Source organism: Triturus cristatus, chromosome 6 (assembly GCF_964204655.1).
Source record: "Triturus cristatus chromosome 6, aTriCri1.1, whole genome shotgun sequence".
Lineage (NCBI taxonomy): Eukaryota > Metazoa > Chordata > Amphibia > Caudata > Salamandridae > Triturus > Triturus cristatus.
The window spans coordinates 1,832,509,634-1,832,535,322 of record NC_140589.1 but is presented as its reverse complement, the minus strand read 5'-3'; the positions used below and the strand labels follow the sequence as shown (position 1 = coordinate 1,832,535,322).

General features: G+C 43.5%; 2 protein-coding genes across 10 annotated transcripts in view; one reads left to right on the top strand and one right to left on the bottom strand.

Moving 5' to 3' along the window:
- The first annotated feature begins 1,595 nt into the window (after positions 1 to 1,595).
- OST4 (oligosaccharyltransferase complex subunit 4, non-catalytic) lies at positions 1,596 to 11,572 on the top strand. The gene is made up of 3 exons (XM_085613246.1): positions 1,596 to 1,600; positions 7,558 to 7,695; positions 11,391 to 11,572. The coding sequence occupies exon 2, from the start codon at positions 7,559 to 7,561 to the stop codon at positions 7,670 to 7,672; it is 114 nt and encodes a 37-aa protein (XP_085469372.1). The 5' UTR covers positions 1,596 to 1,600; position 7,558; the 3' UTR covers positions 7,673 to 7,695; positions 11,391 to 11,572.
- Positions 11,573 to 22,212: 10,640 nt separating this feature from the next.
- Positions 22,213 to 25,689, bottom strand: part of AGBL5 (AGBL carboxypeptidase 5) — a 468,371-nt gene continuing 464,894 nt past the window's right edge. For 6 of the 9 annotated variants that reach the window (XM_085613234.1, XM_085613240.1, XM_085613236.1 and 3 more), the window contains one exon: positions 22,213 to 24,594. In XM_085613234.1, the coding sequence (XP_085469360.1) occupies positions 24,526 to 24,594 (69 nt within the window). In that variant the 3' untranslated portion in view covers positions 22,213 to 24,525. The remainder of the gene's footprint in view (positions 24,595 to 25,689) is intronic. The other 3 variants (XM_085613239.1, XM_085613242.1, XM_085613243.1) reach the window with 1 other exon arrangement.

Here is a 25,689-nt window from a genome sequence, read left to right as displayed (position 1 = left end):
GGGACTTGTAGTTCTGTTTTATAATGGAGTAAACACGACTGTAAGTCCCAGAATTCAAAGAAAAAAACCTTGACTGGAGCAACATATCATACATGTCTGTCTTTCAGTAGTTTAGTGACCTTCCATTTCTGCTGTTTCAAGGCCCTTTTAAAACTTTTCATTGCCCAAAAGGAGGTAATTTTTTATGTTATGTAGTCTTGTTAGCTTTGTTTTACTTGCAAGAAAGTGTAATTTGACGTGTCACAGGTTTGGCAAATGAATGTCACTCAGAAGTACATTGAAACCATGGAAATGTCACACATGAGCAATGTGAAAACCTGGCAGCTATGTAGGCATACATGTCAACCCTCCAGATTCAGGCATGAGACTACCAATTTCAAGGATAGTCTCCTGCCTTCTGACTCCTGTATCCAAAACCTGATTCAGGGCTCCAGATAGCAGGGGCTGGTCTTGTGTGACTCGGATTAGTTTAGGGCTCCAGATAGCAGGGGCTAGTCTTGTGCGACTCGGATTAGGCACTGCCAGTAAACACCTCCTGCAAGCAAGTACACAACATTTTGTCACATTTTCTCTGCCAGGTATAACGGTTTTCTGTGCTCAGGTATCGAAAAAAAGTATATTTGAATTTCTGAAATGCGATCCTGACTTGCAAGTACCATACACGCCAATAGACCAGATGCAAGCCGCAATTGGAGTCAATGGGAGAAATACCTTCTCCAGGTTTTTTTTATTTTTAAATTTCCTACTTTCCTGTTCCACAAAAGTTGGCATGTATGATGTAGGAGTGTTGTGGTCAAAATTCTTGTGACCAGTAACAAAGTGGGCCGCAAATATAGATGAACCGTGTGATGAAACATATACAAAACTAAACTTTAAACAGTGGTAGTAGAAGAGCACGATAACACCGTTTTTAAAGGCCTTTTCATGAGCCGAACCACATGAGATTTGATTAACGTTCAAAGATGGCTGCCAAGTTGGCAATTTCATTGGTCATCACGGGCTCTTGGAGGAATCGCCTCTCTGCATGCGCCCTCTGAGACATAGAAACAATTAAAGGACTACAAGAGTTACGTTTTAACAAGTGTTCAACCGTTTTACGTGTATTTGGCGGCCATCTCGATGTATCTTGAAGGATGTTGTTAGGTTCAGAAGTCTTTTCGAAATTCAAACCACGGGACATTAAACCGTAAAAGCAAAAGAATTAAAAGTATCTCACGTAAAGTTTTCATATTATAGATTCGGAGACAATACATTTGAAATTGTTTGCAAACTTAAAAATCGAAACCTTACTCATAAGCTAAACCCGGATATGTCTCCTAATTTTTGAATACAGAAAAGAAATCTCACTATTAACTAATACACATACAGAAATCTGCCGAATATATTGCCGTTGTCGGTCTTTGATTGGGAATCTGCTCCAAGTCATCATGGCCGCCTTCCTCATTATCCCTGTGTCTCTCGGAACAGTCTAGCCTCATTTCCGTTGCGGAAGTAGCTAAGAGTGAGGTGGCAGCGGCACCGGAAGTGCGCAGTGGGAACGGTAGAAGGCAGGCTGTGGTGCTGGATTTGGTACCTGGGCTGAGCTGACAGGAACGGCCAGGTGAGTCCTCGCTCGCAGGACATGTGATGGTCTGCTTTACAAATGAGTTCCCCAACATGTACGAGTTTATTTTCGTTTAGCACGCACCCCAAAGTCTCCCACTTTACCCAGAGTGCAAAATGTTACCAGAACTCCTGAATTAGTATTTGGGAAGCATGCATGAGCGTCAGGTGTGAGAGACTACCGTGGGGCTAAAGGAACGGCAGGGCATGAGAGGCTGCATTCAGGAGCAAGAGTAATAAGGCAGCAGTGAGGGGCAGATGTTACAGTGAGTGGCATTGATGAGGGACTGCAGTCAGAGACTAGTATCGGGTGCCATAAAAGAGGGCCTGGTATGTGGGATTGATTTGGAAATAGTAAGCGGCTGAGGCAGGCGATGGAGGGGCCGGGAGGAAGTGTCTACAGCGAGGGAGGTGGGTGTAGGAAGCAAGGCGGTGATGGGAATGAAGTGGTATGAGCCCGAGTGTTAAGAGTGAGAGATTGCTCCTAACAGGAAGAGGGGAGAGACTGCAGTGTGGTGAAGGAGGTCAGTGTGAGGGATGAGAAGCTGCTGTGAGGGTCAGGAGGTAGGTCTGCAAGAATGGGGTAGGTTGAACGCACTGATGCTAGTGACAGGATGGCAGCAAATGGAGGCAATATCGAGCTTGCACTGCTAGACCGGTCGCGGGAAGCCACGAGAACCAACTTGCTGCTTTCGTTTGTGACTTCTAATGCTGGGACAGCAAGAAAAAACAGCCACAAGTCACGACAACACTAACGAACCAAAGCTAACTTTTTTCAGTGGATCATAAAACATTGAACAGTAGCAGCGCGTTCTCATAGAAAACTAGGGAATGAGATTCTAAATTGCTATTTCTTGAATGTGTAAAGGTAATTGACATCTGATCAGAAGTACATGCTGTTTCCTTGAAGGCAGGTATCTCTCGACAACTTGCACTGCAGGCTATTATTGAGAACACCAGGCACACTGTCACACCTACACAGAAGCAGATGGGATACTTGCATACTCCGCCACAAGGTTGGGTAACAAGGTGCCATCGATTGAACAGATGACACTAACTTGCACACCACAGTTCACACATCTGTTGACTCATTTCACTCCCACAAGCTTTGACTTCCTTTCAAAATATTTAATCCCATAACCTGCGGATTATGGAGGAGGGGGAGTACACAGAGAACAGAAATAATAAAACGCAGTTTCTTTAAGAAGACGTGGTTAACACGGGGAACTAATCCAGGACCAATGTCAATCTAAACAAATGCTACCCCTGCCCCGGTTTTTTGGTTCCCGTGGCGCTACCGTTGTGCTCCTTACTCTCAGCCGAAATTAGAGTGCTTTATCTACTTGATGTTATTACCAGTCCTTGCCCATCCTCCACCCCCTGCAGCTAATGAATGGATCAAGGTGGGACAATGGGGTCAGTCCTGTGGTGTCAGTCCTGTGGTGTCAGTCTCGTGGTGTCATCAAGGAGGGTTAGTCAAAGGATGTGTGATGTCACTTCAGCTACTGCTCACATTTTAGTGAATCGGAGTCCTTGGTGAGGACACAGACTGTGATGGTAGGTCGCAAGAGGGTGATGCCTAATAGGAAGATGTCAAAATCAGGACACCCAAAGCTCCAATAGGAACACACACTAGTGGGAAAGGCTATTACCAGGCCCCCAGAGACACCCAACGGAGTTCATAGTCTGTAGAACGGTTATATGGTCAGTGAGCTATAGAACAGCCACATGGCTTAACCTGAAGAGTGCACCCAGCAAGTACATGTAGCAAGACCTAGTGTTTAAACAAGAACCGATTAAACAAACACAAAGTAATAGAATGCTGCCCTTAGGAATTCCCACGAGTTAAGAAGCATTGGCTCAATTCAATTCGTCCCATTTTTATATTTTTTTTGTTATTTCAGTTTATGCTAGATACCAGATTCGCATATTGTTAAATTTGGGGAAGAACGAATTGTTTTCTGTGTTTATTCTGTGCTGTGCATTCTGTGGTAGTGTTTGATTCAGTAGTTCAGCATCAGAATGATATCCCTTCCACGCAACTTTTAATCTCTCTTTGAGACCTCTATTTTAAGTTAAAGTTCGCTAAAGTTTACGTAGTTTAATTCTGAAAAAGTATGTCGATGTGTTGCTGCTCTTTCCCAGCAGATCCTCCACTTTTCCCCAACTTTAGGAAAGACTCAGTAGAATTTTCTTTTAGGCGTTAGGCCCCCTCGAATAAACTCTCTTATCTGTGATCTTCAATAGGTTAGAATTGGAACTGTTTAGTATAAACCTGAACCCTTATCAGAACACCTTTCAATGAGGTGTAATTTATCCTTATTGGCCTTGAGCATAATCTAGTCCCTCTAGAGTCTATAGAATGCAAATATTCCTAGAGTTAGAGGCTAGATTATGTTAATTTATTAAGCTTGATTGGAACCCGAGGGTGTCGAAAATCTTTACATTGGTACAAACATGCAGTAAATTTAAAATCCTTATATCTATTACAACTTAATGTTGACACATTGCACGGTAAATAAGGTGAAGGTTATTGTTTTCGGTCGTAGTTAAAACAGACTACAGTCTGTGGAAGTCTTTGACTTGAAAGAGCCTATTTTTGGATTTAAAAATGTCCGCAAACACCATACCCGTAATTTCCATAACAGATCACACTAAAATTACTATTTATCGTTTGCACAGTGCTATACAGATACTACCAGCTTAGTTAGCATACCCCCTGACAATATCATCCCAGAGGACAGAAGTGACTCGGGCCCTTTAGGATGGCGTTGTAGCATGTTCCAATTTGATTTGTCCACTCCTACGCCCATATATGTTTAAATATTTCAGTAAGTGCCCATACCTTATTTGCCAACCACTACTGAGATTCAAAGGAATCCCTACAAACTCTTGTGTATTTCCCTATGCACTGAAAATTCTCTTGTGCAAAAAGAGTAGTTGTTTCTTTGCTGCTACTACGACATTTGCCACATTTGGGTAGGAAAACATAATTCTGCTCCAATGTGCAGTTTAGGGCAATAATTAAGGCAGTCCTTTTCTTGCAAACTGACCTATATTCCAGCCTCACAATGTCTAAGAAGAAAGACCCTTTGGCCACCTCCGCGAGTCCAGGTTGCACTGACATGTAGAGTTCACTAATAAGTACATTTGTTGCAAATCAGCGCTACGCACAAAAGTGGGAAGCCTAGGAATAAGACAAGAGTTCCTCTTATTCAACTCTACACACTCCTATCCGGTTTTATCTTTCATGTCGAAGCTGTATGAAGTGAGCCACTTTTGTCGGTGTTGAGATGGGGCTCCCTGCCTTGATCACTAAGCAGCTGTGCATGTTTCAATTGTTGGCAGCAAGGTGGGCATCTAAACAGAAGCTTTTAGGTCAAAATGTTTGCTGCTCTGTACGTGACCAGGCACTGTGTAATTGGTAGAACCATAAATCTGTAAAAGTCAAAGTTGCACAACTTTTTAACTTAACAAATGGTCTGAGCACGTTTAGCACATCATGACTAAGGGTGGGCGTAGTTCGCGAAGTAGCACTTCGCGAAGCTACGCAAAGTGAAGTTCGCACTACGCGAGCTACGCGTAGCACTTCGCGAACTGCGTAGTAACATGTTCGCACTGTGCAAGATGTTGTTTTCAATGATTGCACAGTGCGGACAAGCAACCGGCACTGTGCAATCATTGAAAATGGCATCTTGCACAGTGCGAGCTGTAGTTTTCTGCTGCTCGAGTAGATTTTTACTCGAGCTTCAGCTTTCTCAACGCGAACTGGTAGTTTCTCGTCGCGAGCATACGCAACCACTCGCAATGAGAAACCTGACCTCCTCGCGTTGGGAATCTCGCCGGGAGGTTTATTTTCCATGCTCGCGATCGCCAACTTGCAGTTGCTGATCGCGAACAAGGAAAAAGTCTCGCCGGGATGTCATTTTGCTTTCTCGCGGTAGCCAACTTGATGTTGAGTTGCGTGCAAGCAAAAAATGACCGCAACACTACGCTTCGCGTGTTCGCACTGTGCTACGTGCAGTTCGCGTAGTGCGAAGTAGCGCGAACTTCGCAAACTACGCGAGCGTAGCGTAGTGCTTCGCCCAGGCTTAATCATGACATCGTATTTACAGAGTCTATTCATTCCTAAATTCTTAATTTATAAGACAGATATTGGAGTGCATCTCTGGTAATGAGACCTGGTGGTGTGAATACAATACATTAACAACAACCATGTGAATTTTAAATCGTTGTCAGTCACTTTTTTAAGGGTAAGTGTAGTGAATTCCTTTGCGTCACCTAGACTGAGATGGCTCTGCCGCCCAATTTGCTTTTTCTTAAATAAAAATGAATACGGGACGGTATATAAATGCTAAAAATCAGTGTATTTTTTGTGTGGAATTTATGTGCTTCATCATACCTCAAACGAGAGTGAGATGCCCTCCGTGTGCAACACAATTATTTGAACATAATATACTGAAGAAAACTGTACACACACATTCCACTGCAAAACTGTTACAAAGCAGTGGGTAGTAGGACAGGAGTTGTCAATATAGGCTGGTGAAGTTGGCCAGTTCGAAGTAGTACTGTCTTGGTGACTGAACAAAATATTGTTCATATGCCCATTCACGAAGCTTATTGATGTCAACGTACCAAACCTTTATATTCGCACTTAATGAAAAATAAATGCTTGATTGAGATAATGAAATTACAGTAAACTAAAGTATTCATTTGGAAACTTCAGCCTGTTTGTCAGACCCTTTTCAATTCATATGTTTAATAGGCCCAGAGCATTCAGTATTCCAGCAGCATGTTCAGTGTCTTCATAGAGTGCCTTAATTGCAGCTTTTGGAAATCACAGAAAGGTGTCAAGGGAGGTTTATTTTAAATATTCGCGATAAACCTGAGACCACTAATTCTGTGGTTTTTGAGCATTTATTCTGCTTAGTTTTGATAATTCAAAAAGACATTCATAAATCAATTGGACATGTCTTTTAAAAGGAAACGCCACATTAGTAAATCACACAATTGCAACACATTTGTATGCGTGATTTAGAACCATTTCTTTAGTGAGACAATATATACAACACATACATAATACCAAACGTTATTTGTGACAAAAATATATACAACAAACCAATGATCACAAGACAAACATCGCTAAATTGTGTGCCAGCCTGAAATTAAACCAGTCCTGCGTCTGCACTGAAAACACAAGGCAGACAATTGCTCATTCAAAGACACATGTCTACTGTCCTGCCTGTGGGAGGGTGGGGATGCATATCCTACAAAGGGGAAATAATTTCTATTCAGTCCCCTCATAGCACACCCTGTTCTACCGTCCCCCACACTCAACGCGTTTCCAATCTCCTACAATTCCGGGATTCTCTTCAGGAATCGGACTTGGTTTGGGCTCTAAAAGATTAAAAGAAAAAATGTTGCTATAAATCTGACGACCCCTTGTATGACCAGAACTTAATGGCCAGCACATGTATGATAGGTACCTCAATTGTGCTGCAGACAGATGTCCATTATCTGTTCTTCAATTCATAGTGTTAATCGAGGCTACAAAAAGATAGACATCAGGGCATTAAATGTACGATGTACTACATGAGAAACGTATCGTATTTCAAAGGATTGCAGCTTACTCAGTCACTAAAATACACACAAAGAATTTAAGTTATGCACGAGATGCAAAGCTTCAGTCTAATTTTCCCATCTAGTAGGGTAGCGTAAATAGCTACTAAATGCTTAAATGTCACCACTGTGCAAACTCTATACCTGTTGACGCACATTTATGAAGTATTATTTATTCTTGATGAAATGGTATTAGGTGTTAAAAACATCAGTACCTAACAAAGTTACAGGCTTAATTTGGGCTCAGTCTAAAGCAGCTTTTCATTTCTAGCGTTGAAGTGCGGTAAGAAAATGTCATAGCTTTTTGGGTAAATACAGAATTTTATTCTTTTGCAGGATGATTACCGACGTGCAACTTGCGATTTTCGCCAACATGCTGGGAGTCTCTCTCTTCCTCCTCGTTGTCTTGTACCATTATGTTGCTGTAAACAATCCTAAGAAAATGGAGTAAGGACTGTGCAGAAGCCAAAACAGGTTAGAATTGCTCCTTAAAGAAAACTCTTTGTAAGACCTGGGATTTTAGCTGTCCGTCTACACCCAGCTTGGCTCTAGTCAGCCATAATCTGTAGTCTAAAGTAACACGTCTGTGCATTTTATTAATTTTGATAAGAAGGAACAGGTTTACAGGTATAAGCACATATTTATCTTTCTCTGAGCAGATATGTCCTCTGTAAAATTGATTGATTATGCAAAGTACTTTACACAAATCCTAGAAGAGGTTCTTGTCTCTTATGCTTTGTGTTGGAGAGTTCTAGGTGATCCACTATGTTACCCATGGCAGTCTACCTCTGCAGCCTTCTGCACAGTCTCTCTGTGCTCTTTATCACGCCCCAGCACACCCACAAAGAGCTGAAAGTTAGCAAACTAAAATACTCCAAATTGTCTGGAGTGCAGGCTAGTGAATCTAACTCAATCTATGAAGCTACTTGGGTATTTGAGTCCCGAGTGGAGGTTCAGGAGGAGACTGAAGTCTCCGCTCTTTGCAAACGCAGGCACGTTTGAATCCATAGTCTATGCAGCGACTTCTTTCAGGTCCTTTCTCAATCTTTGGACTCATGTACTTTTAATTGTAATCTTGAAGAGTGTCTGTAACTGGCTAATTTAGCTCCTATAGTTAAGTGCCTTGCCCGGGACGAATTAATACAGTATTCGTAGTCGGTTACTCGTTAAGACATGGGCTGGTTGCAAAGACATTTTGAAGGAAGAAAAAAGAAATTGCAAGCAATGGGATGCTACACATCTCCTGCTCCCTTATTCCATATCTGCCGACGAAAGATCCAGGATTGACTACTCAAAACACGCTACTGCTCTATACCTGAGTGCTGTTAGCATTTTAAGAAGACACTCCATTCACTAGGCTTTTCTCACTTCTGCTATCCCATGTTCACCCTGGACTCTATTTGGTGTCTCTTTACCACGTCTCCTACCTGTATGTGTTTTGAGACTCCCATATGGTGATGTAAAGCAGTTTACAAATAAGGGATATAACACAAGCACTCTGCAGAGCTACATTAAATGGAATACACTAAACCACCATTTTATTTCGAAGTTGTATATAAAGTCAATCCTATCTCCTTTCTGCTGCTTATAAGGGGATATTTACAGATGACAGACAGTGGAGGTCATGTCACAACATGGAATGTTGAGTTCACAGGTCACACTGGCGTCGATTATGGTACACTTTGCTGATCTCTAAAGGAGAAACAAGTATTCATAGTTTCCCCAAATAGATGGACGGAGCTTCAAGCACTGTGAAAAGCTGTTGACAAGATGCCGGAAAAACAAACGGCAAAGGGTAATTGAAGAATAAAGTGGAAATGTTGTGACCACTAGTCCTTACTTTGTCAAAGACGTTATTAATATTTCAACATAAACTCGGGCTTTGGATGGGCAGAAGCACCTTATTCTCTTCAGGTACCACAGGCACTGAGTGCTAAAGAGGGTCGCAGAAGAGTTACAGGAACTATGAAATGTCTTTACTTTTAGAAAACGGAGCTTGGAAAATAAAGTTGCTCTGATAAAAATGTGGTCTTAGTACTAATCGATAATGATGTGAAAAATAAAATAGACCCTCTGAAGAGTCTATGATTTTTATGTATCAAAACATCTATGACCATCTAATCCTCAATAAGTCCTAACCCAAAATGACAAATATCACGTTTTGCTTCATCGTTCTGGAACAACAACAAAAATCACCCAACATTCAGAAGCCTTTAGTTCATTTATTCAGTTATGCACAGCTCTCTTTTGGCGAGGTCCAGAGGATTTTAGCTGAGTTGAGGTTTGGACCTTGAGTTGGTCATTCCCAATCCTGTTTTGCAATCTTAATTCCAGCTAAGATTTAGCTGTTGAACAGCTTGTCTCACGTTTTATTCTTAAAATAGACTGGTGTATATACAGAATCATGGTGAACTCCAAGATTGATGTGGCCAGATTCTGTGACTGCAAAGTAGGTGCACATGACAGTAGGTATGGCGTTCTTGAGGTGATACTTGGTTTTTGCCAAACATGTCCAGTGCATTGTTGGCCTCATCTGTCTAGATCACTTCGTTGCATAAGCCTTGTGGTTCCTTCAGATGCTGTTTTGCAAACCACTGCTGTGCAACAATGTTCCTAATAGTCAGAAGTGGGTTTCTCTTGGCTGTCTTTGCACGACAACTTTACTTATTCCCACCTTTCTTAATGTTAGAAACATGAACTCTGTTTACCATGCTGCCAAGGCTTAGAGCTCCCTCAGTGTAGCTTTAGTGTGCTTAGCGAGTTTTAAGAGTATTCTAGGTTAGGTCTAGAGATTCATTTTCTGGGTAGATTGTTAGGTGTCAATTACAACTTTTTGCTCACTATGGAGTGAGTGATTAACTTCTTATAGTTTGGAAATGGCAGATTGATAAGTAGCAACAATTCTATCCATGAGACGGTTATCTTTTGAGCTAGGCATAATGTGCTACCACAAATCTGAATGTCCAAGACCAAACCGGCAAAAGTGTTTTTTTTTTTCTACAGATGATAGCCCTTCCGAATGGCCGAGTAAGGGTCTGCAACTTTTTAATAGCACCCGATTCCACTCTCTTACGTAAGATGGTAATAGTAAAGGCGCACTCATGTTCTCAACGAGGCTTCTGAATGTTGGCCGAATGTTTTTGTTTTTTACTGATGACTAAGAGCTTTATGATTTGTTATTTTTCAGAGGGTTAGATTTATCTCTGTTAGGACTTGGTGAAGACTGGGTAAATGAATGTCAGATATTTGCATTCTTCCACCACAGGAAAAGGTAAGCACAACTTAAACGTGCAGCACCAGTGTAATTGTGGCCTAGGAAGACAAAGGCCACAGCTATGTAAACAAATAAAAATAAAAAAGAACAACGATAAGAGGGATACGTGAAATTGAGCAAGTGCAAAACAAGCAGCTCTAGCACAGTAATGAATACTTGGTGGTGTGTTCGCTCAGACAGCCCTGTCCACCAAAGTATGACAGTAGAATGCATGTAGCTCATGAACATATCCCTCCCATGTGTTAATCAGATACCTCTAATTTCCCTGTTAGTGAGACTTCCCATTGAAGACGCATGGTCTGTGCACATGTTGAAGGGGGTCATGCTGCGGTTCTCTGGTGTGAATTAACAGCTTAGATTGTTTGGAAGCACTAAATCTTTAGCATCATTTGATTTCTGGATCCGAGTACTCGCTAGTTATAAAAGGGTTTTTTAAATATTATTTAGCGTTTGTTTTTCAGTAGGTCTTTCAAGGCAGTTCCACTTTTGCATAGGAATTGCATTGTTTGCAACTATTTTCCTATTGGCTAAAGAACAATGCCCACCCTACTCTCTTCTAGAAAACATCTAACCACCACACCCGTGCCTCTTTGTGCTAATCTCTCATTCGCATCATAACTCTATTAACTTCCTAATGATTATTGTTCACTGCTGTTATACATATCAGAAGTTCACTCTGCCACAGCCATCATCGCATCTCCCTCAGAGTGAGCCGGATCTCTTTGATTCTTGAAGATGCCTTGGTCAATGTCATTTCATGTCTTGTGAAACTTGTGCAGAGCTTGCCTCGGGTCTTTGTGCATGCACTATTTATCATGGTTGGGATTCTTCCAGTAACGCCTTCAAGCTTCCAATCTGTGAATGGTATGTAACTGAGGCGCTCTTTCTTTAACAGGTTTGCGAGGAGGACTGCCTTCCCATGGACAGATGGAATTGAGATAGATGGAATATTCCAGGCCTCGTGCTAACATCATGGAGACTACACACTTTCTTTACTTGTATTGTTTGTATAGCGCTAGGCCACTGCATCGCTGCATTTATGAAACGCACTGAAATAAAGCAATGTTTTTGAAAAAACGAGCGCTTCGTGTGATTAAAGAATGTAAAAAATCTTTAATGATAAACGGGGAAGTAAAGTGAAGGTTTTAAGTGTACCCACAGCCAGCCATGCAATGATTCTGGAGTGAGAGCGCAGCTCAGTGGATTAAAGGTGAAGAGCTGTCCTCAAGGGTTCATTAGAAGGCGGTTAACAAGTTTAGGTCTGTGCATCTTTCTGCGTGGCTTTAGTGACCACTCTTCAAAAGAATAGGCATATTGTTGGCATCAGAGGAGTAAACCTCTCTCACCCTGTGCTTTAACTGTTAGGTGTATAATTACCCCGATAATTACCCCTCTTCCTTCCCCAGAAGTGCTGCCATCGCAACATCGGTGCCTTTCAGTATGTGGCAGGGATTATTTGATGAATGCAGAAGCCACATGGAATAGAACCTCGACCTCCAGCAACATATTTTTTTATCCAAAGCTTGAATTCTGTTCTAAAAGGTATCTGCATAAATGCAGCATATATATATTTTGCTATTTGTAAAAGAAATGATCCTGGTGGGTTTAAAAAAAAAAAAATAAAAAAAAAGCACAAAAGTTTTCTTTAAACAAATAAGGCCCAATTAATAGTGTACAGCATTTACATTCTTTTTGATGAGTGGTGTCGCTATCTTCTTCCGGTTCCCGCCTCACCTGTGAGGTTGAATCAGACGTTTTTCCCCATTGTGAGGATTCCACTCACAATTACTGAATGTCCCATTGTTGTGTTCCATGTGACACTGCCTTCCTTTTGTGCTGCAGGTTCTAAATGCAGTTGTAGCCCTTCTATTTCGCTGGTAGTATGTGCTATTGTGGTCCATCTACAATATCCCTGTGTTTGACACTTTAGTCCTTATTCTATGTCACGTTTGTATGTGCCTTTGTGGTCCGTGTTAAATATGGTAGTTTACTAAAAGCAAAACATCCGGTTCAGTAATCGGGCATGCCTTATTTTATAAAACAATTTCAAAGTATCACTGTTATTTTGCAGTGGGGCCAGGTAATAAGTTGCGTGGTGCTTTTGTTGTTGCTGTTGTTTTTGTCTTAAAACTAAGAGTAATAGCTGATAGTACTGCAGGTCCAGACACACCTAGCAAAGCTAGTGGGCTGGACTTTATTGTGCTGACATACAAATAATATTGTGTATGTCTGTAGCACTCCTGCAGAGAGGGGTGTGTGTGGTGTAGTAAAGGATAGTTGCAAAGAGGTGGGCACGGCTATATTGCTGAGCATTATCTTCAGTTTCTTACTGAATAGGAGATTTGATTCCTAGCTTACACTCTGCAGAAGTTGATTATAAGCCGCGACATCCACCTGAATCATCTTGGAAATACATGAAAGTGGGCATGAGGCCTTGGAAGATCCTGCTGAAGAGATGTGATCATCCTTCATTGGAGGAAGGTTTGGCCATTCCCACGTTGTGCGCAGTGGGCCAGTCAGCGGGGGGGGAAAGGACGCATTCTTATTTTATGATGAGTTATTTAGAAATGTCAGATACCTCGAGGGTTCGTGCCTGACATTCTGAAGAAAAACTACACTTGATGAGGACCACTTCTATAAAATTTATCACAGATTTTTACAAATATTTCCAGAGTACAGTGCATGCAAAAAAGCACTCAAATTTCCATGCAGGCAAAGATCTACAAGCATCCTAATTAAAGTGAAAAATGAAACGCCACCTTCATTATCAGCGTGCTTCTATTCAACTGTAGGTTCGGTAGCGTCCTCTGCACGAGGCCACAAACGACGACTTAACTCTTATCAAAGCAGCCATGGTTCAGCAGTAGTGAGCAATGTAAATCGAGCAGTCATTGCAAGAAACCCCTGCTCATTCCATAATAGTTACTATATTCTCCCCACTCGAAGAGGGATGCCTTAAATAATTAAGGTCCTAAGCCACTGATCTTGGGTAAAAATTGCCCCGTGCTGTTATAAATCTAGGAGCTGTCAAAAAACATCTTCTGTTGCAGAAAGCTTACGCCAATGACTCATTCAGTGTTCTGTATCAAAGCTTGTGGTTGTTGATTCTTAAACATTAGATTTCAATCTAACTTCAATGCAACAGGCTTGAAAAGAAATTCAAGGCACCTAGCGCTTCAATTTTCTATCCTTGTACAATTGAGTCAAAAGAGACTTTGCTAGGTAGCATTTGCTGAGGAAACAGCTGAAAATGCGAAACCCTCTCTGATGCCATGTTTGTGCGGAGAAGTCAGCATTGATCCAAGTGCACAACATCTCGCAACCTCATATGAAAATCGTGATGCAGATGCAGACAGCTAGCACACAGCGCAGGACCCAAGAAATAACTCGCACCTGTATATGGCTTTCCTCGCAGCTACTCCATGTCTTTTTAACAGAGCTGGACAGAGGGGAAACCAAACTAGTAACGTTTTTCAAAGATGCAGTGCTTAAACATGTATTAAAAAGCCTTTTAAGAGCAATTCCACCGGCCTAAGCAGCTCCGTTGACCATATATTCAAGAGAATGTCTACGGGGAGGGGCAGAAACAACATGGGCTTTGATATGAAACTGGAACACCCTTAGGCCTTCATTAGACGACTGATCAGAAGTGAACTACTTTTATTTCAGGAATCTTCTAAAAATAACTTTTTAAATGGGCATTTAATTAATTCCAACTTCAGCATGGAAGCGACCAAAGAACAGCCCATGTGATGGTCTCTTCTGTATTCAGAACTTCTCGTTATGTGTTTTTAGGATGAAGACTACCAGACAGCACACTGTCTAGTTGTCAAAGACTTCTTGGGCATACACTCAAAGCTTCCCTGGGAATGCATTCTGACCATTGGCTTTGTGGTTTGTAACTCACGTTTGCTTGCTTTCTATTTAACAACTTAATATGTTTTAGGCTGTCCATGTTTTTGCCCCTCCTGTGTATTACAACCTCTGACCAGCTTCTTGTATTGTTCCACAAGGGCTCGCTTTCTGTAAGCTTGACTTTAAATTTTTAATTTCTTATCTTGTCATATTTGGTATACATTCAAAGACGGAGGTCAAATATCAGACTGTCTTACAGGGAGCTTGGTGTGTACTTTTCTTTCTCGGATTACAAAGTGAGAGGATTATGTGGCAATCTTGCTGTGTACTGGGGGTGGAAAAGGAAAGTTTTTTTTTTATAGCACACAAAATTTTAATGTCTGTAAATGAACTGTGCAAATATTTCAGAATATATCTGAATTAGAAAAGTACAAATTAAACACTTTTTAAAAATAATTCTGAAGTGTGGTAAAATACAATATTTTAATCAAAACAAATCCATACCATAGGTGATGCAATTTCCAAACATTGGGGCTTATTATGATGGCTGTCGGAAAGCCTCTGACCAAGGCTTCCTGACCGCGATAGTCCGAATTGAAACTGGCCAGTCATTCAGGCTGGCTTCCGACAGGCTGAAGGAGCCCGTCGGCCAGTCGAAGGTCGGCCTGTAATCCCAAAGGGCAGCCTTTCTGCCCTTGGGATTATGATGCGAGGTTTCTGGCACAGTTTCCATGCCAGCCTTTCCGACGTGGAAACCCTGTCGGAAAGCATGTTTTGGGACCCACAGCAGGGCCCTCTTGTGAGCGCGGCCTCTGGTTGGGGGCTGAGGGGGCACCTATGTGTACGCGTGCACATCTGTCCCTCCCTGTCTCCTGCTTGCTATGCACGCGGAGACGGTGCTCGCTGTGCACGAGGAGAAAGCTTGTTGCATCATGTACTGCTTTTGGCCTTTACCGCTGCTCTCGTGTCGGCTTGTTTGTGCCACTTTGCAGAGAGATGCGCAGAAGCCTGCTCTCTCTCCCCGGAGCCGGCGGGGCGGCCCTCTCTCGCCCTGCCGGTGGAAATCCTGGGCTCCCACTCCCTCGGAGGCCTGAAGTAACAGCCTGTTTCCATGCCAGCCATAACCTCTGCTGCTTGTGCAACATTCTGCTGACGCCCAGGCGAGAAGCCGCTCGTTTGGAAAGAACAATGTATGGGCCGACGGTGTCGTACGTAGGAGGGACTTTCATTTCTGAAGGGTGGCTGTAAACGAGGCGCGCACTTGTTGTGCAAGTCGAACTTTGAAAAGCAGTGACCTGTTTTCGTCTTCGAGAGGTGCACATTTTAAGCCTGGTCTGGTCTGTAGTGATTTTGGAAAGGGGAGCCCTGATCAATACATTGAACCGGTACAGGGCGATTCTACCCAGCATTTCAGCACTTTTGTACCGTGCTGGGTAATTTTGCACTAGTTCTCAGTACTTTTGCACTAGTTCTGTGCAGTTTTGTACCGGCGCAGGGTAATTGTGCACTAGTTTTGTACTGGTGCAGGATCATTTTGCACTAGATCTGTGCAGAAAGTGTTGTACCCAGCCAGGCAATTTGTTAGTAAGCGATGGCAAATTGTGCACTGGTGCCGGTTAATTTTGTACCACTTTCAGGGCATTTGTAAGTGACGTTTGCACTAATGACTCGTGCCAAAACAATATGCGCACCAACCGAACACTAAAAAGAGAAAATTTTCGGCAGTCCGTCAGTGCAAACGTCAGTTCATGACTGGTACAAAATTACCAGCATTTCACTTTATTGCGATGCGGGGGCATTTTGCCAATTGCCACCACAACACCCCTGCGAATTGCACCCATTTGCATTTTTCGGAGATTGTTTTGGGAACAGGCTTTTTACCAGATACCACCATTTTTCTGGAAGGAAAGTGACTCTTGTGAATTTTGCAGTGCAAAACAAGGTGCACCTAGAACCGGCGATTTGCGACTGGGCGCTAAGTCCCTCGAAGGGGTGTAGATCTTTCCATTTCTAACCGGTGAATATGAAGCAACCCCCTCCCCTCAAGAGAAGGGTGTGATAAAAGCGGTACCTCCACTCAGCCCCATCCTTACCCATCTTGGCAAAAGAGACTTGACAGACGCTTTGCAGAACAAATGACAAGATAATTCATGTAGCTATTCCAGAATGTCTAAACAATATATCCTTCCTTGTGAACTAAGGGAGTATAGCTTTTGGAAACGCAAGAAAAGCTTTACTAGGATCATGCGGGGTAATGTGCCTCAAAATCCAACCTTCCTGCGAGCAGGAGTTTTCAGTCGGGCGTCTGCGCGGCTTTTCAAATAATTCACGAGAATCCCAACGTCTCTCTTCCCATGTATTTTTCAGATCGGAATATAAGGGGTCTTGGGCATTCGTGTTCTCATTCCAATGGCAGTAACGCAAGACACACACACACGGCAGCTTGAACAGGATCCACTCTCTTACTCAGGCACTCTCTCTTACCTTCGCATCCACACACACACACACATCCATGTGCCTCCTCACACTCACTCACTCATTCAGACAGGCACACTCACTCACCCACTCCCAGACACTAGCACACAGGTACAGGCACACTCACTCACTCACTTAATGCTCTTTCTGAGTAGAGCGTTTTAGGCGCCAGTACCTTCGCGATTGGGTCTGCAGCGTTTGTTAGCTGAGGTGTGGCCTTAGTTAAGAATAGTCTCACTGCACAGTGATGCCTTCCTTGTACTGTCTTCTCCGTGCCTTATTTCCCCATCTCACATGTCTCATTTCTTTTTTTCCTCTCTGCCCTCTATTTTTTTATTTTTAACTTTAATAAGCGTGGCGCCGTCTTCTCGGACACCGCGTTATGCAATGCAATACGTGTTGCTTTTGGTATTGTAAACAACAATGCCTTTTAATTTTTTTAAAGATCCTTGGTGCTCCTCTGGACCACCCTCAGGCCCTAAGGATCTGAGGTGGCCTCCAGTCAGGTTACAGCTGGCAGATCCATCCCAGACTTTGCCACGTTACAATGTGCTGAGGCCGGCCAATATTCATGCTCGCCGCCACTGGCTCCAGCTGTGACAGATGCCGACGCCAGAAGCAGAGCCAATAGTATTATCTGATTCTGAAACAAATCAACTCCTCCTCCCCCCTTCGGTCTCAAACGGCATACCTATACTCCTATTCCAACCCAGAAACCTCACAGCCGCCCAAACACGATGATGATGTCTCTGCCTATGATGACGGCAAAAATCTTTTCTTAGATCTACAGAATGCTAGTGGTCTAGATACATCTCCAGACATTGATCTTTCCTCTCTAAACCAAACCATGAGAACAGACACATCTGCCTCCCTCGCTACAGTGATCAGGAGGCTGGCTGAGGCTTTAGATCTCATTTTGCCCATAGTAAAGGTAAAAACAAATGTCCTTACAGGTTCTCAACCCTGAACAAACTAGCCAAGAACCTCTACTACCATTCAGTGAGGCCCAGCCTGATGTACTGGTGAGAATCTGTCCAAAAGCACGGTCTCGCTCACCGTTATACAGACAAGTGGAAAGGAGGAATAGACCTGCCTCCGGAGATTCGGATTCTTCGTTCAACAGCCTACTCTGGAGAGCCTGATGGTGCAAGTGTTTACAAGTAGATTAAACCTTAATGCATTTCCCTCCATTCCACAAGACAGAAAATCGAAATGCATGGAGAGATTCATCAAACTTAAGTTCTCATCTGCCAGCCTTGCCCTCAGGCCAGTGAATACTAGCTGCCTGCTGGGGAAGTACTCTTATGCGTTATGGGACAGATTGATGGACATCTTGCCAGCTGCCCCATATGGCATCTGCCAACACTCCATCATCTCATCCAGGGCACAGTGAAGTACTCCATTCGCTCAGGTTTGGAAACTACTGACTGTCTGAGTAGGGCAGTTGGGACCAACTTGTTGCTTTGCCGTCACACCTGGATTTGCTCCACGGGTTTTTCTAATGTCCATCAGTTATTAATGAACATGTCCTTTGATCACTCCCACCCCTTTGAAGTGAAAGCAGACTCGGCCTTGGAAAGGTATAAGGAGAGCAAGGCCACAGCATGCTCCCAAGACCTTGTTCCACCAGTCCGAAAGTGCACCCAGCAATTTTGTCTTTGAAAAAAAACAGCAGAGACAATACCAGAACGTGCCTCAACAACAACAAGCCTCTCAGACCTTTCAAGGAAGAGGTAGGGGATCAGGTTAACAGTATCCAGGTCCCCAGGGCCAACACACTACCCAAACACCTGCCCCTCTTCCAGCAGCTGCTACAGAATGGCTTTAATTTGCTCTCAACAGCACTCGATTGCTTGGTGGGAGGCTGAATCATCTTCCTAGGAGAAGGAGCATCACATCTGACCAATCAGTGCTCCAGACTGTGGAACACAGTAACTCTCTACCCTTACTGTCACATCCCCCAGAATAGTCACCCACACCGCAACACCTCCCAGAAGACCACATGTCCATACTCCAAGAAAAAGTTCATGGTTTCTTGGCCAAGGGCACAATAGAAAGGATGCCGGGCTTGAGATCAGAACTCGTTGTTATTGCCATTATTTTCTGGTGTTGAAGAAGGACCGTGGTCTTCGTTCCATCCTACCTGTACGCCCACTGAACTTCTTCCTCCTGAAGGACAAGTTAAAAATCCCCAACTTGGCCCAAGTTCTGTGTGCCCTGGATCCAGGATGGTTGCATTGGATCTGCAGGACGCCTATTTCCACATTCCTGTCCAGCATTCTCACCAACACTACCTGTGGTTTCGGACAGGCCAAGAGCACTTTCTTTTCTCCATGCTCCCCATTAGCCTTACCAGTGCACCTTGAGTGTTCACGAAGGTGATGTGGAGGTAGCGGCCCATCTGCAGAGGTTAGGAATACCAGTCTTCCAATACCTCAATGACTGACTACTGAAGGCAGCCTCACCCCAAGCAGCCCTAAGCCACCTCCAGGAGATGGCTGACCTGTTGACATCATTGGGGTTTTACATCAACATGGCAAAATTACCCCCGATTTCTTCACAATGGCTCCCCTTTATCAGAGCCATCTTAAATACGGTGCTCTTCTGAACCTTCCCTCAGCCTCAACGAGCCAAGGACAATTGGGTTATGATCCTGATGCTTCAACCCTTAGCCTGCGTCTCAGTGAGAGTGGCTCTGAGGCTTCTGGGACAGAGGCCTCCTGTTAATGGACCACTCCAGGTGGCGCATGCAGGCTCTTCAGGAGAATTTGAAGTCTGTTGGCTCAGCACCTGTGAGACCTGTGTGAGTCTCACAGGTGTCGAAGGAGATTGCAAAAGATCTGCGGTACTGGATGTTCATCTGCAATCGGAAGGGTGGTAGAACCTTCTCCCTACCCCATGCACAACTAATGATGGGGACAGACGCATAAGTGCTGGGTTGGAGAGGTCATCTGGGAGAGGTGGAGATCAGAGGACTCTGGTCCCCGGTTAGGGGGGGGGGAGGCGCACTCCTCAACCAGCTGGAGTTGCAAGTGAATCGCGTGACACTGAAGTCATTCCTCCCATTCATCAAGGGAGAACAGGTACAGGTTCTCATGGACAACACAACTGCCAACTGGTATGGCAACAAGAAGTACGAGATAGGGTTGTGGGTCCTATGCCCGGAGGCTCTACATCTCTGGAAGTGGCTGGACTCTCAGGGCATTTCCCTGACTACCCAGCTCCTGGCAAGTCCTTTAAACACCAGGGCAGATGAACTCAGCCATCGCTCCGTAGAGAATCCAAATGGCAGTTACACTTTCACAGGGCATCTTCCAGCAATGGGGAGAACCCGGGCTCAATCTGTTTGCCACCGCTGCAATGATCCGATCCAGCTGAGCCTTTAGGAGGACCTCCAGCCGCAGCAACAAGGTCACTTCTTGCATCCGAGCCTGCACAACCTGCAACTCCATGCATGGAGATTGAGCGGCAACAGTTGATGGCTTTCGATCTCCCTCCCACAGTGGTTGGCATCATCTTGGCAGCCAGACGGCCATCCACCAAAATGGTATTTGCAGGGTGCTGGGAGACGTTTGTTGCCTGGTGTTTCCCTGTAACATCCAACCTTGTATGGGAAGTTGTATGACATCCTGTTTTGTCTGTCATTAGCCCACCAAGGCCTTGCTGTGGCAACAGTTAGGTTATCTTTCGGCCCTTTCTGCCATTTTACGATTACCCCATCAGTCAATACTTTTCAAATAACCAATTTGATGTGTTTCATGAAAGGACTGACCCACATGTTCTCACCAACACATTTTGTAGTTCTGTACTGGGACCTTAATTTGGTTCTCACCTACCCGACGTGTACTCCATTTGAACCGATGCACAACTGTGCTCTACAGCTGTTGACCATCAAGATGATGTTCCTTATCACCACTAGATCTGCAAGACGAGCGAGTGAACTCCAGGTCCTGTCCATCCAACAGTCATACACATTGTTCTTTTAGGACAAATTGGTCCACCCAACGAAAGCAGTATTATTGCCCAAAGTAGTTACGCCTGTGGCGCCGCTATAAAGATGACATTCTGGTCATATGGCACGGCAAGGAAAAAAGTATGGAAGAACTCAAAAGATGGCTCAACCAACTCAATCCATACGAGTTTTACTATGACCACCAATGCAACTCTTGTTTGTTTTCTGGATGTGAAAATTTAGCAAAAAATAGCAAACTTGAGAGTACCCTATACACAAAACCCACGGACCGCAATAGTTTACTCCATTTCAATACCGCTCACCCACGTACTCTACGAGAAAATCTCCCAGTGGGACAATTCCTTAGTACTAAAAGACTACAGGAAAAGGCATACCCAAAACGGAACATTGAATAAGTACAGAAACGAGCTCGGAATACTCATCGGTCTGCATTACTTGATACCAATAAGAAGGAAGACACCAAGTCACGGATATGTGTCACCACCTAAAATTTGTCATCGAATACCATCAAGAAAATAATGAAATATCACATTCTTACTTCTAATCAACTAGCCTACAACAAACCCTTGTTCGCATTCAAACGAAATAGGAGCATTAGGGATATATTGGTACACAGTAATAGTTTGAGTTGAGATCCCCACAAGAGACACAAACCACTCTATGGGACCAACCACCTGTCAAAGGACACTTCCCTTGTGGCTCCTGTTCGGTATGCCCATTCACTACACAACACCAACAACGTCATTTATATGATCACATGTCCCTGTGGCCAACAATATATCGGCATGACCACAGGAAAAGTAAAAATGTTTCACCAAACATAGGCACGGTACGGTGTGCAAAGTCGGCCATTAAATTAACCGCACACTATTTTGAAAGGGGACATACAAATCAGGATTTGAAGTGGACAGTTATTGAAACGGTTAAACCTTGCACCGGACTGACACAGAGACTACTAGAAAAAGAACAGCGTTGGGTATACAAACTTGATACACATAGATTGGGACTCAACGATGAAATACCTTGGGGCCAGCTGACCTGCACCTAAAAGACGATCTTAGGCTGCCAACCACACAACATAGTCCTATGCATGGAAACCATACAGATATTCTAGAATCAGTGGTGGCTCGCTGAGGGAGTGCTGTGGGGCGGGGCAGGGGTTAGGGTGAGGGGGTAGTGGACTCGGACATACGACGGACCTGAGTAAGGTAAGTAATTAAATAAATTAAACTATTTACCCTGCGCTCGCTGCATCACCAACTCGGCAATGCAGTGAGCGCAAAGTAAATAGTTTTATTGCAGGGTTAAAGTGGAGAAACGCTGTCCTGTTCAAGGACAGAAAGTAACAGCCCAACTGAGTGGGGAGAGAAGCCAATGCTCAAACCCTAAACAAACCACACCAGTTACACAGGGAAAAATTTACAATGTTGCGCAATTTTATTTGTAAATGTATTCTTTGTAAACATTACACAGCAAAACACAAAGTTGCAATATCAAATAAACAACGCTGCAAAACGATCATTTACATATCTGTAAATAATTGTGGCTTTTTTATCTTGAAGCAGCAAAACATCTGTAAAGGGAAGTGAGGAAAGACAGTAGAAAGACAACACTATAAACACAATCAGCGACATATAAATAAAAAAACACATCCGAAATTGAATTTGATTTATTCATCTTCTCCATGACCACAAATAAAAATACAGTATTAAAAGGATATACAAATAATGCCCATGACTTCTCACACAGTCTCCAAGAAACATCTTAAAATTACTGACCTTGAAACAAAATTATGCACAAGCCATGTGTATAGAGAGGAAGAAACAACAAATACGGTTGTCCCTAGGGTTGTACAGGGATCTGAGAGAAACCATTTATAGTGAGGTCCGCACTTTCCATCAGCAAACCAGACATGGGCTGAAGAAAAGGCAAAGTGGACCTGACAGGGACGTGACGTCTAGGGACACTGGTAATCTACGTCTGGTAGCCAACAGTAAATGAGGACACTGCAGTGTCGTGGCACCCAAGGAGCTCGCTGCGGTCAATCCTTACGTGATGATCACCCTTGAGATACAGATGTAAAACTGGAAGGAACAGATAATGCTACAAAGCAGCCTCAGCTTGTAGAAGTATCAGTGCCTCGGGCTTTGCTAGGTTGGCTTCCCTGACCATCTGACATCCTTCATGATGGAGCACAGTCCTGTCGACTCTTTCCTACAGATTGGTCCTTAACTATATTTTATAATATTCCTAAAGGTCTGTGAAAGGTAATTAGCAAGAAAAGTCCTATCCACAAAGGCACTAACGGCTTATCACATGTAGGTTTCAATATATCTGCTTCTGTAATACTCAATGTCCCATAGTGTGAGTGTCTTAAGTCTGCAGGGTCCATGGTGGCCCGCATGCACAGCATTGCTGTGCTCAGAGAAGAGCAGCACCGGAATGTACAAGACTCAAGTCTAAAAATAGTGCAATTTAATAATATTTTGCTGGCCTCTGTGGTTTCCACGTAAGATTTTGGTTGACTTACAGGATATACTACCCTGTCTCGATGCAGCAATGCGGTTTACCTGCTGCGTTCTTTCCACTAATGGATTTGCCATTTTAAATCTTTTAATGTAGGGCTCGCAATCAAAGCCGCTAAAGTGAGATGACTTTGGAGGGAGCCATTGTAAGAAAAAGGTCACTTCATAAAACCGTGGTATCTTTTTTTCCATTTCCTTCAGACCATTTTGAGGCAGCTTGGCCCCAAAACTGTAAAAAAAGATGTAGTGATGTAAGTAAGAGAGGGGTGATGTTCATGGTAATGGGATAGGGTTTGTTGGTAGTGGATATGTGTGATCGGTAGGTGTAAGTGTGGTCTGTTTGGGTGGGTGTGTATAAGTGGGGAGTGTGTGTTTGGGTGTAAGTGGGGAGTGTGTGTTTGGGTTTGTGGGTGTAAGTGGGATGTGTGTGTTTGGGTGTAAGTGGGAGGGGTGTGTGTGAGCGTGTGCATTTGTGGGTGCCTAGTGGCAGCAGTGTAGTGGCAGCAGTGGAGTGTGTGCATCTATACACCCAGGTTTGGATCATATGGAGTGGATTGTGCTTAGAGTAGTCGGGACAGACAGTTGTCTATCTGTGTCCCAGACGTTTCAAAATTCAGCACTGGATAAAGTGCTGTGTTTTTGGTTTTCAGTTGTGTGTGTTATGCTTGAGATATCCCAACTTGCCATCCACTGGTGTGGGTCATTAAAAGGTTGGTGCAGAGGGTGGCCTTCGCGGGCATGCATGGTTGCTAAGTTCGTGCTGTTGAGACGCAAGGTAATCAGCACTAGGAAGGGTTTTAAATGGTTTGGTGTTGGAGTCAACAAGAACGTGTTGTCTAGTGGTGCTTTCATGCAAACTGTATATGGGCAAGAGCCAATGGCTCACCCTATAATCTTTGTCAATCTGTATTTTAGAGGGTACATAACAAATTAAGGCATTTTTCAATAGTCTTGAATATGGAAAACATTCTGATGAGTGTCCAATATTGTACACCAATAAGTTCAGCTCTAGGTGAACGCCATGTGATGCAATCCATACGATTTAAAGTTCTTACAATCTGTCCTGTAGAAAAGAAAGTGGTGAGAAAAAGTCTGATGTTGTCCACTGATGTGTAATCTAAATTAGTTAGTAATGGTGAAGACCAGTCCATACTGAGATATAGGTAGACTGGTTGATGTTTTTTTGGATTGTTGGATATCGGTCACGCCTCTGCACAAAACGACAGGATGGCCCGATAGGTGCATCTCTGGGAGGGTTCCACACAGACCTGCTGGGACAAAAGGAAAAAGTTACTAATACTACAGAGCTAGAAGAAATCTGTAAACAGTATGTTTAGTTCTAGTCTGTAAAGACGTTGGCACTAGATTTATTCATATAGCTAAAATTTACTTTTGTCAAAAAGCTGTACAATTGGAATAAAAGCACACAGAAATCTAGTGGGTCTGTGAAATGTTACTGCTTGGAGAAGACAGTGTGGATTAGATTGGAAAGAGAGGCCCTCAACGCTAGAAGCAATGGCAATATAGAATGAATACTACAAACAGAGGATCCCTCCCTTTAGTAGTGAGTTTGCAGCATAGCGTCTTTCATAGATCGACAAACTTTGCGTACTCCTGCCACATTGTGGTGGATTCAGAATAGTCTATAAACATTTGCAGAGGCGGACACTGATGTCACTGAGCTAGAGTAATCCTGCTTCAGAAGCAGAGGGTAAAGATCACAGCAGGATTACTGCTGGGGGTTTCCCTTGTAATTTTTCACACACTAGTCTTGGTGGCTGGAATCTCTATCGTGCATATTAGTTCTCTCCATTGAGTGTCATAAGGGTGCATTCTCTACCATGAGATGGAGCCACAGCAATGGAAGCAGGTTATCTTAGATCCATCCAGTGGACCATCACAATGAACCAAGGGGTCAACAGTCACTAGGGTGCATTCTCTATCATGAGATGGAGCCACAGCAATGGAAGCAGGTTATCTTATATCCATCCAGTGGACCATCACAATGAACCGAGGGGTCAATAGTAATTGGGCTGCATGCTGGGACTACGGAGTTCCTCACCTGCTAAGAGTGACAGTACAGATTTCTTCTATGTGATGCAGCATGTCTAAGTAAGATATCTGCTTAAAAAAAATTAGGTTTTGCCTAGACAGAGCATGTGCTGTCTCTGTAAGAAACTTTGTTTACATACAGTGGGCTTACAGCCAGACCATAGTTTACCATTTCCTTCATTCCAGTTTGTCTTCTAATGCCCGTGTCATATCCTCCTCTTGTTGTTGCCCGCCCCTGGAGCATGGACCAAGTACTCATGCCCTTCCTCTGCTCCTGTTATTGGAGCTACTTTTTGTTTTTAGTTCAAGCATTC

Bases quoted from the DNA above. Each gene is read 5' to 3' on its own strand.
- OST4 (XM_085613246.1), top strand. From the start codon at position 7,559: ATGATTACCGACGTGCAACTTGCGATTTTCGCCAACATGCTGGGAGTC.